Genomic DNA, 13,256 nt, shown 5'->3' with positions numbered 1-13,256 from the left:
GCAGTCCGAATAACATGCAAAAACAGGCATTACCAAAACAGGAGACACGAGTACAGACACAGGATCAAAAGGCAGGAACAATAAACGGTCAGGTATAGTGATCGACACAGACACAATGAAACGAAGAATCAAAATACTCGACAAGGGACAAGGGAGACTCAGGGGCTTTTAACACAGGACTAAACTAGGGACAGGTGATGACAATGACACAGGGGCGTGGCAACAAACAAGGAAACACGAAGACAAACGAGCAGGGCGGGACAAACAGGCAGGGAACACGGACATGAGGGAACCCAGAGTGACAGCTACGAGAGGGGGCGTAGCCGCACGTGACAGACTGCTCCTGATTTCACAAAACCTTTTAAACTGGATGTTGATGCCAGTGCTTATGGAGCTGGTGCTGTTCTCTTACAGGACGATGAGCAAGGAGTTGAACATCCTGTATGTTATTTCTCAAAAAAGGTTTTGAGACATCAGGTTGGTTATAGCACTATTGAAAAATAGGCCCTCTTAATGGCTTTGCAGCACTTTGAGGTATATTTGGGTTCCAGTGTGTTGCCTGTTGAGGTTTATACAGACCATAATCTGTTAATATTCTTGACAAGGATGCGAAATACAAATCAGCGGTTGATGAGATGGTTTTTAATGATTCAGGATTTCAATTTGGAGGTTCACCACAAGAAAGGTACTGAGAACATCGTAGCAGACGCCTTATCGAGAGTATAAGACTTCCTAAACGTATTTGAAAGCATTATTAAAATAACTCAGGTCATGTATAAATTAAAACAAAATGTGAGTTTTGTTTTTCTTTATTTTGGGTGGGGGAGTGTGTAACGCAGCATAAGCTGCGGAGGGAACGGACACAAATGCTGAGAAGAGCGAGATTTGTTAAAGGACATTCCATATTCGTCGTCGCTGAAGCAATCCGGGGTCATAACAGGAGGGCAGTCCGAATAACACGCATACACGGGCATACTGACAACAGGGAAACACTGATAAGGCTGGGAGACACAGAGAACTTAAACAACGGGCGATGAGTAAACAAAAATTAGAACATACCACGAACAACCAAGAACATCTGACGAAGGACATGGGAGACTCAGGGACTAATACACACAGAACTGAAAACAAGGAACAGGTGACGACAATGATCCAGGGGCGTGGTAGATATTGGGGAATCACGGAGACAAACGAGCAGGGCGGGATGAACAGGCAAGGAACACAGACACGAGGGAATCCGGAGTGACGGCTAAGGGAGGGGGGCGCGGCCATACATGACAGAGTGTTACGACTCTGTCTAATTGCATGCCTTGGAGTTGTTTTGTTGCAGGTTAATAAGGAGTGTTCTTGGATTGGCTACCCCTAGGGGGTGACCATCTATAAAGAGGATCCAAGATGGCCCAAGAAGAAGAGAGAGGCGGGGCTTTGTTTCGGACTTGTTGCTTGTTGGTGGTTCTGGCTTTCCGAAGTGGACCTGATTGTTGTCCCTGATTGTTATCTTGTTGTGTGCTCTACTGTGGGTGAGATCCAAGATATTGGTTGTATTGGTTGATTATTTTTATGGTAGTGGAAAATTGTGGTGGAGTCTTTGTATTGGATGTTCATTTGTTGGAGGTTTGTTTGTTTATTTGTTTTTTTGTCTATTCTGTTTTTTTTTATATACACATATATTTCAGTAGTAAGCTGCTTTGTTTCTTGAATTGTCTTCATTATTATTATTATTATCTGTCTATTTTCCGTTGTATTAAGCACAGATGTGACCCGTTAAAAAGCACAAAGACAGTGACTTGACGCTGGTTATTGAGTTAAAGTATCTAAGCACACAAGAATGTACTCGGGAAGCCAGAAATACACCCAACGCCGTTAGTTTTATATTATTTTGCAGTCTGTCCTAATACAGACACACACACACAAGCAGTGCAAATTAACATACTGTTACAAAATATTAACATAGTAATACAGACACACACACACACACACACACACACAGTGTGCAGTAAAAAAGGCTAGACACACACACACACACACACACACACACACACACATAAAAGCAGTGCAAACTAACAATGATTCAAAACATTACCATAGTAATACAGACACCCACACAGTATGCAGTAAAAGGGCTAAAATACTAGACAATAAGTAGACATACATACATACACATAGCAGGAGAAGGGACAGTCAGTGGTCAAGTAGTTGGATGTAATATGTAAGGTGCAAGGGTAAAGTGCATGGTGCATCATGATAGGAATGGAATGTTCATAGGTAACATTGGAATGTTCATGTAGTTCTCATCAGTGTGTTGATGAGTCTGATGGCTTGTGGGAAGAAGCTGTTTCCCAGTCTGCTAGTACGGGACCGCAGGCTACGGTAGCGCTTCCCTGATGGGAGTATTGAAAACGGTGTGTGTGCTGGTGTGTTGGATCTTTGGTGATGTTCATTGCTCTCTTGAAGCAGTGTGAGGTGTACAGATTCTTGATGGCTGGTGAGGGTGATCTGATTATCTTTTCTGCAGTCCTCACCACCCTCTGTAGTGCCTTCTTGTCTGCAGATAGACAGCTGCCATGCCAGACAGAGAGGTTGCTGGTCGGGATGCTTTCAATGGCACCCCTGTAGAAGGTGGTGAGTGCAGATGTGGGCAGGTCGGCCCTTCTCATCCTCCGCGGGAAGTGGAGTCGTGTCTGTGCCTTCTTGACCAGGGCGGTGGTGTTTGTAGACCATGTGAGATCATCTGTGATGTGCACTCCCAGGAACTTTGTGCTTTTCACAGACTCCACAGCACTGCCATTGATGATGAGTGGGATGTGTGTTTGTCGTTTTTTCCTGAAGTCCAGTTATTTCTTTTGTTTTGTTGACGTTGAGAAGCAGGTTGTTCTTCTCACACCAGTTAATAAGTTACTGTACCTCCTCTCTGTATGCCGAGTCATCGTTGTCTGTGTTCCCACCACTGTTGTGTCATCGGCAAATTTGATGATGTGATTTGTTTCAAATCTGGCACAGCAGTCGTGGGTCATCAGCGTGAACAGCAGGGGAGATAGCACACATCCCTGCGGCACCCCGGTGTTTATGATGGTGGTCGCAGAGGAGTTATTGCCAACTCTGACTGTCTGTGGTCTATTTGTGAGAAAGTGCAGCAGCCAATTGCACTTAACAATAGTGCTGATGCCTATTTGACTCAGCTTGTTCACCAGGTGTTGGGGGATGACAGTGTTGAACGCAGAGCTGAAGTCAGTGAACAGCAGCCGTGCATGTTTTTGTTCTCCAGATGAGCTAGGCATAGATGGAGTGCTGTTGCTATGGCGTCATCAGTGGAGCGCTTGGGGCGATATGCAAATTGATATGGGTCCAGAGTAGTGGGGATGGTGGATGTTAAGTGGGCCTTTACAAGTCTTTCAAAGCACTTCATCATGATGGAAGTGAGTGCTATGGGTCTGTAGTCATTAAGTGATGATGATGGTGACTTTTTGGGTAGTGGTACGATGGTTGTAGCTCTGAAGCTTGCTGGTATGATGGCTTTGTTCAGAGAGATGTTGTAGATGTCTGTGAGGGCGTCGGTGAGTGAGTCAGCACAGTCTCTGAGCACACGCCCGGGTATGTTGTCTGGGTCTGCACACACTGGTATTGTAAAAAATAAACTAGCTTCTTAACGAAGGACATATCCAACAAATAAATTCCACACTAGTGGACGGGACTATTAACGTTTTTTAATCCACCTAGCAAGCAGGAGAAATCCACCGAACACAATGCGAGACGAAATCTCCACAAAACACAAATCCCTCCCTATATATGTATATGCCAATTTGCATCTGGAATGTGCTAGATCATTCAGCCAAACAGAATCACCAACCTTGTATGTCACATACTTTACATTTTTGTCATACTGTGTTTTTTGTTGAGCATGAGCATAATTGTGTTGTTCCTGACTCAACTTATAGACACACTGTAGTCTCCTACAGACTGGCATAGTCTGCTGGAGAACCCAGGGAAGCACCTGATTCCTCAATAGGGACCGAAAAGAGAAGATGAACCGGCAATCTTGCTTCTCGTCCTTGTGCAAGGAAGAATGGAGAATATCCTGTGCTAGTGTGAACACTAGTGTTGTAGGAAAGCTGTATGGAGGGTAATCTCATGTCCCATGGTTCAGTTTGCTGGTACAGACACTTAGTAAGCTGATCCTTTAGGTGTGGTCCTAGATTTAGTCACACCTAACTTGGAACACAGGTCTTTGATTAAATCAGCTTCAAACTGTCTTCCTTGATGTAGACAGTGATGTAGACTCAGTGATGTACTGCTCAAAAATGATTTGTGCAGCAGTTACCGCTCTTTGATCTTTCATTGGATACAAGTTCACACATTTTGTGAAATAATCCTGAATGACAAGGACACATCTGTTCCCAGAAGGTGTGACAGGGAGCTCAGTAATGTCTGCAGCCACTTTTTGGAATGGACGATTAGCATGAATTGTCTGCAGCGGGGCCAGATTTTGAGGAACAGGCATAGATCTAGACTGACATGCAATACAGTGCTGACAATATTTTCAATGTCCCTAGCCATAAATGGCCAATAGAAATGTTCTCTGGCCCTTGTGAGGGTCTTTTTATGACCAAGGTGTCCAAGCGAGAGATGTCCATGTAAAAACTGCAGTACTTCAGGAAGAAGGTTGTGTGAACAACAATGTGAAGGGGGGAGACTCACCGGGTTTCTCAGCAGAGATGGTACATTGTTCCATTCTGCACCCGCAGTCTGTTGAACTGTCGCCAATACACGTTTAGTTCAGGTGAACTTTTCTTCATATGCCTCCCTGGGGGACGGTTTCTTTTCTCCAGCAACTCTCACACTGCTTTCAGTGTGACATCATCCTTCTGACACTGAGAAATGTCCCTTGAGAAAGTCTGAGAAAGATTGAAGACAGAGTGAGATGTTTGTGTGGTTTTGGGTGTGGGAGGTGGGGTGGAGGTTGATGTTTTGTAGGACTCTCAAGGCTGGTGTCTCAGAGGTGTGAAATCCCCATTTGGACGCCTAGAATTTGAGTCTGCATCTCCATGTCTTGTACTATCTCTGTGTTTAATAGTCCAATCATGCACATCCAGCTCTAAGACCCAACGTGTTCTGTGTACTGTGGGGTCTCGGTCAATAGACGTCCTGCTGAAACTGAGTACAGGACCATGATCAGTGAATATTACAAAGGGACACCCTGTAGGTAGTGTGAAAAATGTCAGACTGACCACACAATCGCCCACCACTCTCCATCAAACGTAGACCTGTTTCGTTCAGTGGCATTTAATACATGGCTGGCATAGGCTACTACCTTCTCAACTCCATTGTTCTCTTGGGCCAGAATAGAGCCGAATGCATCATGCATCTGTGTAACGTACAAAGGGGAGGAAGGAAGTTATGGCGCATGCGCACGCAGCGACAGGCAGTGAATGAGGTTGGCGTCCTGTGTGTTTGTCTGTTTTTATCTGTTTTTAAGTCGTAAATGTCCCGATGTTTGTTTAAATAAGTCTGTCTAAGTAACTAGTCCTGAAAACAACGACATCAATGAAAAATGGAACTGTTTTACCCGATTGTAATCTGGATTCTGGTATCCTGCCTGCTGTTTTCCCAAGACGTGAAGGCCCAAACAAGAATCTTGTACAGCCGAGATCAGCTGCTTCAACTTCGCACAGAAAGCGTGCCTAATAGTTCAGATACAGGTCTACGTCTACATTTGCCAGACTGTATAAGAAAAGATCATAAGCCCGAACGTTCGATATGGCAGAGGAAAAAGAGGAAGCGGGGCAAACGCGGAGGGGTCCGGCTACGTCTGAAGAAACAATGCCTGAAAAGGATCCCCCTACCAACAATGATACTGGGGAATGTTCAGTCCCTAAGGAATAAGATTGACGAGCTGCAGGGAAACGTCCGGCTACACAAGGACTTTGGGGAATGCTGTGTTTTGGCTTTCACGGAGACCTGGTTGTCCAACTGCGACCAGGACCGCGATTTGTGGATTGACGGCTTCGGAACGCCTATTCGGACGGACAAGAATGCCAACGTAACGGGGAAGACACACGGCGGTGGGGTATGTGTATACCTAAACAAACGTTACTGTACCTCTGTGACTGTTAGAGAAAACATATGTTTACCTGATATTGAGCTTCTGTCCGTGTCAATCCGCCCATTCTATCTGCCACGAGAGTTCCCTCAAATCTTTCTGACAGTGGTGTACATCCATCCCAAGGCAAATGCTGCCACAGCCTGTAATGTCATTTTGGATGTTACCCAAAAACGTCAATCACTCTCACCCGACGCTCCGAATTTTATTTTAGGTGATTTTAATCATGTCACCCTTAAAAAGACAATGAGAGATTTTTATCAGTATGTCACCTGTCCAACCAGACGGGGAAAGACACTGGATCTCTGTTATGGCTCGGTGAAGGACGCTTACAAATCGATTGCACTGCCCCCGTTGGGCTCAGCGGACCACAACTGTATTCAATTAATTCCTAAGTACAAGTCTATTTTGAGAAGAGAGCAAATACAAATTAAAGAAGTAAAGGAATGGACTGATGAATCAGTTATGTGTCTTCAGGAGTGCTATGAGTGTACAGACTGGGACGTTTTTAAGGAATCATGTAATGATCTGGATGTGATTACTGATGTTGTATGTTCATATGTAGCTTTCTGTAGGGATATGATTATTCCCTGTAAACAAAATTAAGATTTACCCTAATAACAAGCCATGGGTGAATGGGTCTATTAAAAACTGTTTACTGAAAAAAAGGCAAGCTCACAAGAACGGCATTGCCACTGACCTGCATGTAGCCACAAAAGAGCTAAAAACTGAGATATCCAAAGCAAAACAACGATATAAGTCCAAACTCGAAAAAAGAATGGCTGAGAACAATCTTGGCTCTGCCTGGTCCAGTATGAAAATTATAGCAGGTGTCCAGAACCAGAGCAACAGCAGCCATGTCTGTCTTGAGGGTTTTAAATCAGATAATGAACTGGCCAATGCATTGAACTGTTTTTATAACCGTTTTGACAAGTTTGACTTTAGTCAGGAAGTTGTAGAACTGAAAGATAAACTTAAAGATAATAAATACATCAGCATCACATGCAGAGATGTTGAAAATGTCTTTTCTACGACAAAAATGAATAAAAGTCAGGGACCAGATAACATCTGTGGACGGGTAATTAAGTCATGTACAAAAGAATTGAGGCCAATATTCCATTTTATTTTTAATAAATCTCTGCAGACACAACATGTACCCAAGATTTGGAAACATGCTGTTGTGGTTCCCGTCCCCAAATGCTGTAGGCCAAATAACCTGAATGATTTTAGACCAATCGCTTTAACTTCAATCTTAATGAAGAATTTTGAAAAGCTGATAAGGCTACAAATTTTAAGATATACTGAACATGCATTGGACCCCATGCAGTTTGCCTATAGGCCAAATAGAGGAGTAGAAGATGCCACCCTTACACTACTCCATGTTCTTCTCAAACATCTTGAAGGAAGTGGGTCCCATGCTCAAATTTTGTTTATTGATTTTTCATCTGCTTTTAATACAATTCAGCCACATATTTTAGTTAATCGTCTTTTAGAACAATTTGATATCAGTTTTAACCTTGCTGGATGGATATTGGACTTTTTAACAGACAGGACACAGAAGGTTAGGGTAAACGGAGTTATGTCTGATCAGCTCTGCTCCTCCACAGGCTCACCACAAGGGTGCGCTCTCTCACCCCTCCTGTTTATTCTGTACACAAACGTGTCAGAGCAAATATGCCAATAGGACCATTATGAAATATGCTGATGACTCTGTCATCGTAAGCCTTTTACAGAAGGACGAAAGAGGCCATGGTCCAATAATAGATGACTTTGTCCAATGGTGTGAGGATTCACACCTTCAGTTAAACATATCAAAAACAAAAGACATGCACATTGACTTTGGGAAACACCTAAGATATGAGACCACCATTATGAAGGGTGAAACAGTGGAACAAGTTAAATCTTATAAATATTTAGGGACAATAATTGACTCTAAATTAAACTTCCAGGAGAATTCTGAAGCTGTATGTAAGAAAGGACAACAGCGGTTACACTGCTTGAGGAAGTTGTTCCATTTTAATGTTGATAAGACCATGATGATTTTATTCTATCGCACTTTCATTGAATCAATTGTGTCCTTTTCTCTGGCCTCATGGTTCGGCCACGTTCCTCTGATATACAAGAACCACCTAAATCAAATAGTGAAATGGTCAAGTAAACTGACTGGTGAGTCACTTCTACACCCCTCTTCACTGTATGCAAGACAGCTACAGCGGATAGCGATGGCTATCCTAGCTGATAGTAGACATCCCTTGTACAGTGAGTTCCAGTACCTTCCCTCTGGGCGGAGGCTGGTGGTACCAGGTTGCAGAACAAATAGGTTCAAAAACAGTTTTGTTCCAGCTGCGATTACACTCTTAAACAAGAGGTAATCCCCCTTCCCCCACATACCAGTTATGTCAGTACAATTTGTACCTTTTTATTTATTTTATTTTTATTTATTTTTTTTATTTATTTATCTGTTTTCTTTTTTTTTTTAGGTTGTGTCTTAGATTGTTTTTTTTCCTATGTATATGTGTTATGTGTTTGTAGCCTATATGTATGGACATCTATACCTCTCTCATGAACTGCGAAACCAGTTTACCCACGGGTACTAATAAAGTAACTTGAACTTGAACTTGAAGGGTCTTGTAAAATCAGGGTAAGTGAGGACTGGAGGTGATTAAAGAGCATGATAAAAATACTGTAAAACATCCTCACATTGGTCAGTCCATGAAAATGTGGCATGCTTCTGTGTTAGCTTGTGCAGTGGGGCTGTTTTCTCTGCAAAGCCTTTGATAAAACGTGGTGAGATAGCTGGCATTTCTGTGGGTGCAGTTTAAGACCTGCCTGGCGCAGACAGCTAAATACTTCACGAAGGTCTTGGAAAGGATCTTTAACACTAGAAGTCCCAGAGAAGGGTCTTTCAACACTTCTACTATCGGAACCCAGAGAAGGGTCGAGAGAACTGAAGGATTTTAGCTAACACCCTATTATCAGCTGTAAGCAGGCACTTTTGTTCTGTAAATAAGGCCATTACTGGCGCACCACAGGAGGGGGCATGCTTCAGCTCACAACTAATTGTTGTTTTTCATTGAGTTTAGCCATTTAGTTTCTAGTTAGTTCTATTCAGTTTATTGTATTTTATAATATAAAGGTTATATATATTGTATTTAGTTTAGTTTTATCTGAGCAACAAAGCACAAACAATAAATTATTTTTTTATATTTTAAATAGAAAATTAGAAATTTTATAGCCAGGTACATGTGAGTAATGACCAGAAGCATTTGTGTCTAAGTCAGGAGGACTGATATTTCAGCATGAGAAACATACAAAAGAACAACTGTTATGTTTCCATGCTTTTTTATGTTCCATGCTTTTTATTATTGCCATAAAATTATACAAAAAATACAAGGAATAAAACAATTCCACACATATTTACAATAGGCTGCAGTGCAGGGCTGTGTGTGTGTGTGTGTGTGTGTGTGAGTGGCATGTCCTTCTTGTGTGACTAGCACTTTAGCAGTCACTCAGCAGTCTGTCAGAACATGCCTGGCACTGCCAGGGTATCTCCCTGGTACATTTGCCACACGTGTATCTGTAGCAGTCCACACATCTCACATTTGCACAATTGTTCATGAGTGTTCTCATCAGAGCATTCACATACAACTATCTACCCAGTCTGCCAGTCCCTCATTTGGGGAGAAAGCTACAGTATTGTGGCTATTCCCACTTTAGTGACCCCATTTTGTTTCTCTTTCACTCAGACAATAAAATATTCCAATACAGTGAGGACATGCACCTAAGACGAAAATTTCAGACCCCTCCATGATTAAAAATTGTCTAAATTGTCTAAAGTTGGGAATAGCCACAATAGTGTATGTTTCTCCCCAAATGAGGGAGTGGCAGACTGAGTGGATAATTGTATGTGAGTGCTCTGTTGAGAACATTTCAACTTTATTGTATATATTTCTAAACTTACATCATGTCCTCTGTAGCTTCTGCTCTCAGCCAGGCCCTCTGACTGCCTCTCTCACCTTATGCATGTCCCCTGCACAACAATGCAGCTGGGGGATGGGCAGACACACTCAGGACCAGCTTACAGACTTTTGCATGACCTTTTTTGAGGTGGATCAACACAATTAATTTGGTAATTTTTTTCAAAATTGTTATTTTGAACCCACTTTTTTAGAAGAAAAACATTACTAACATTACTACATTTCTACCTGAGCCTGCCAAAAGCCAGTGCTGAGGTATTTTGGATCATGAGGCCATGAGGCCATCCTTTGTCATGCAGCCACTTCTAGGTAGACGGGGGGATGGGTGATAGTGTGAGCTATGTTGATCCATTGACTCAGACGGAGAAGAAAAGACCCTTTCAGAGAAATCTGAACTTTAGCTATTTTGACCAATAATCATGTCACCTTTTGCAGTGAGAAAAAAATCCAAAATTAGTACAAAGGAGGCAGACTTGAGATGTTTTGGAATTATAGTTCAAATAATGTCTGTCAGTTTTATAATAAAGAGAAAGATGACTGTAGCCACCTACATGTGGATGAAAATTCATGTCACCACACATTTCACTTACTCTGTTGACTGAGAAGCAAGGATAGCAAAGGATTCCAGTACACAGCAGGCTTTGGACATGATCCTGGAGGGGCCGTGGGCGGGTGGGGTTCCCTGGTCTTTCTCTGCCTGCCTCTGGCCTCTGGGGCCTTGCTAATAAGTACATTCTGTACATTTATCCTATGTTGCACTTACATAAACACACACATTCACACACACATACATCAGTCATTTGTGCTGTATGTCTTACTTTCTGCTCTTCATTTAGTAGCAGCAGTTGGTGAATCATTTGAGCTGTTTTTTCTGCTCTTCTGTCTTTTCCCTTTTTAGTTTCTCTCCCCCTCTTTTCTCTCCTGTCCTGTATGGTTCACCTAACCCCAATTGTTTTTATCACTATTGTACTGTATTATACAGAATTGTTTTCTTTTGATCCTTACATGAAAACAAAGTTGTCCTCCAAAGGTGAAAGGGTGGAGGTGGGCCAAAAAAAAAGTTTGAAAAGCCCATATGAAGCAATTTTCAAGCCTAGGGTCACAAACGTCACACACAACACATTGTTAGTTTTCAGAGAGTAGTGAAAATCTGTAGTAGTGATATCTCTTTTGGTAAGATTTCCTAAATTTCCTATTTTTGTTTGCTGGTTATGGCTGTATTTGGAAGAGACACACATGCGAAATCTTGATCTTGAAGTTAAAATTGCTCAATAATATTATTCTATTTCAAGTAGCTGAGGGTTTTTTGTATACATTTATGTAAAAACATTTTTACCTATTAGCAGTTTTTCAAAAGACAAAACTACTTAAAATAAGGTTAAAAATATCAGAGCCATTTTGACTAATCAATATGCCACTTATATGCCATTATAATTCAAATATTATGTTTGTGTCAATTTCACATTATTTCAACCTTTCACAAATCAAATCTCAAACATATGGTTCTGTAGATGAGGAGACTTCTTGCAAGAGATCTTGCACAGTCTCATATGGCAGCCAAGGAGGTGCAAGCTTTCAGCAGCAACCACCCATACCTGACACACGCCTCATTTACATAACACTGGAGGCAAGTTCAGCTCTTCTCCCCCCTGCTGATTCCTCAGGCAATGGGCACTTTTGCAAATGAATGGATGTTAATTGGAGCCACCAGAGGTGTCAGTTTGGACTAAGGTTCTTTGGACCCTCTTTTGGGACTTCAGGGGGGTGGTTGAAATTTCAGGGACTTCTAGTGTTAAAAGTCCGACTAAATACAATTATGTAATCTAAGAATACTAAGGTCTTAGACCAATGGAGACCACGTCAAACCAATTCCATAAGCCGTTGAATGTTGGGGGGGGGGGCATTCGTGAGTCTGATTACACCCAATTACTTACAACAGATGATGTTATTTGAACTGGGGGCTTGACAGTGGAGTCTGGTGAGAGAATGAACATGACTTCATGATACAACGTTGGACACCAGCTTCCTTCTTCTCTAGTCTTCTTCCTCTTCTTCCAAAGCTTGATGTTCTTGGATTATAGATCCAGTTCCATGAAAATATGAATGATTTACATGACACAGATGGCACGGACTAAAATGCTCCAAGACAAACAGCTGCCTGATTCATTGTCCATGTGTGTGTTGGTGCTGTTGTGGTGGAAAATCTAACATTTTCCTTGATGCTATGATTTATCAGTATATGTTAAACATTATAGTCACATGATGGATGTATAAGCTAGAGCTCTTTACCTGTATATATGTGTTAATCATGTAGGACACTGAAGTCATTCAGTGTTTGGTATGGCTCAGTAGGCCTTAGAATTGTACTGTCTTCCCTGGACGCCCTCGGCCCATTCCTGGAATTCAATGTTTCTAAACTGACCTCACTGGAGACACCAGCTGGTCTCCTAGTCTCAACATGGAAGTGGCCATGTCAGCTCTCAGACCATCATGAGATCACCAAGCGTGGATGAGGCATGAGGGGAGGGGCCAATATACATTTGACCAATCATGTGTGATTCATGCCAAATTTATCCAGTCATATTCATTTAATCACCTCATGAACACCTTGTGTGCTTATGGATTGAAGTATAAGAGATGAGAATTCCCAGGGGGGAATTATCTCTCTGTGGCAGACGCCTTGTGTGTTTGTAACAGGGGTCTCTGAAATTAATCCATACTTGTTTAATAAATTCATTTTACTTTATTAACCAACTGCTTCTGACTATTATTGCGTTCACCATTTTGGGTTTACAGAATTTCAACCACACTGTGGGTTCCTGGAGGACAGGAGGAGAGACACCTGCATCAGCAACAATGCTCTAGTGTGTTTCAGGTGAACCTCATTGACAATTGTGTTTCTGTAAGAATTTAAATGTGTGTGTCTTTATAGCAGGGGCATATACATGGGGAGGGGGGAGTTTGGGATTAAAAGAATGAGGTAAATATACTGTTATTCAGTTGATTGCTCAATCAAGTCAAGTCAAATTTATTTATATAGCACTTTTTACAACACATGTCACAAAGCAGCTTTACAATCGTATGGGAGAGCAGGCAGGCGGGGTGGTGGTGGAGGAGAGCAGGCAGGCGGGGTGGTGGTGGAGGAGAGCAGGCAGGCGGGGTGGTGGTGGAGGAGAGCAGGC

General features: G+C 42.2%; 1 protein-coding gene across 2 annotated transcripts in view; it reads left to right on the top strand.

Moving 5' to 3' along the window:
• Nucleotides 1–13,256, top strand: part of LOC143491503 (NACHT, LRR and PYD domains-containing protein 3-like) — a 185,195-nt gene that overhangs the window by 170,500 nt on the left and 1,439 nt on the right. The window contains exon 15 of one of the 2 annotated variants that reach the window (XM_076990567.1): nt 12,871–12,949. In XM_076990567.1, the coding sequence (XP_076846682.1) occupies nt 12,871–12,939 (69 nt within the window). In that variant the 3' untranslated portion in view covers nt 12,940–12,949. Of the gene's footprint in view, nt 1–12,870; nt 12,950–13,256 lie in introns of those variants that run through there. The other variant, XM_076990569.1, reaches the window with a different exon arrangement.

Source organism: Brachyhypopomus gauderio, unplaced genomic scaffold, assembly GCF_052324685.1.
Source record: "Brachyhypopomus gauderio isolate BG-103 unplaced genomic scaffold, BGAUD_0.2 sc76, whole genome shotgun sequence".
Classification (NCBI taxonomy): Eukaryota; Metazoa; Chordata; class Actinopteri; order Gymnotiformes; family Hypopomidae; genus Brachyhypopomus; species Brachyhypopomus gauderio.
The sequence above is the reverse complement of the archived record's forward strand: the minus strand, read 5'-3'. Positions and strand labels throughout refer to the sequence as shown.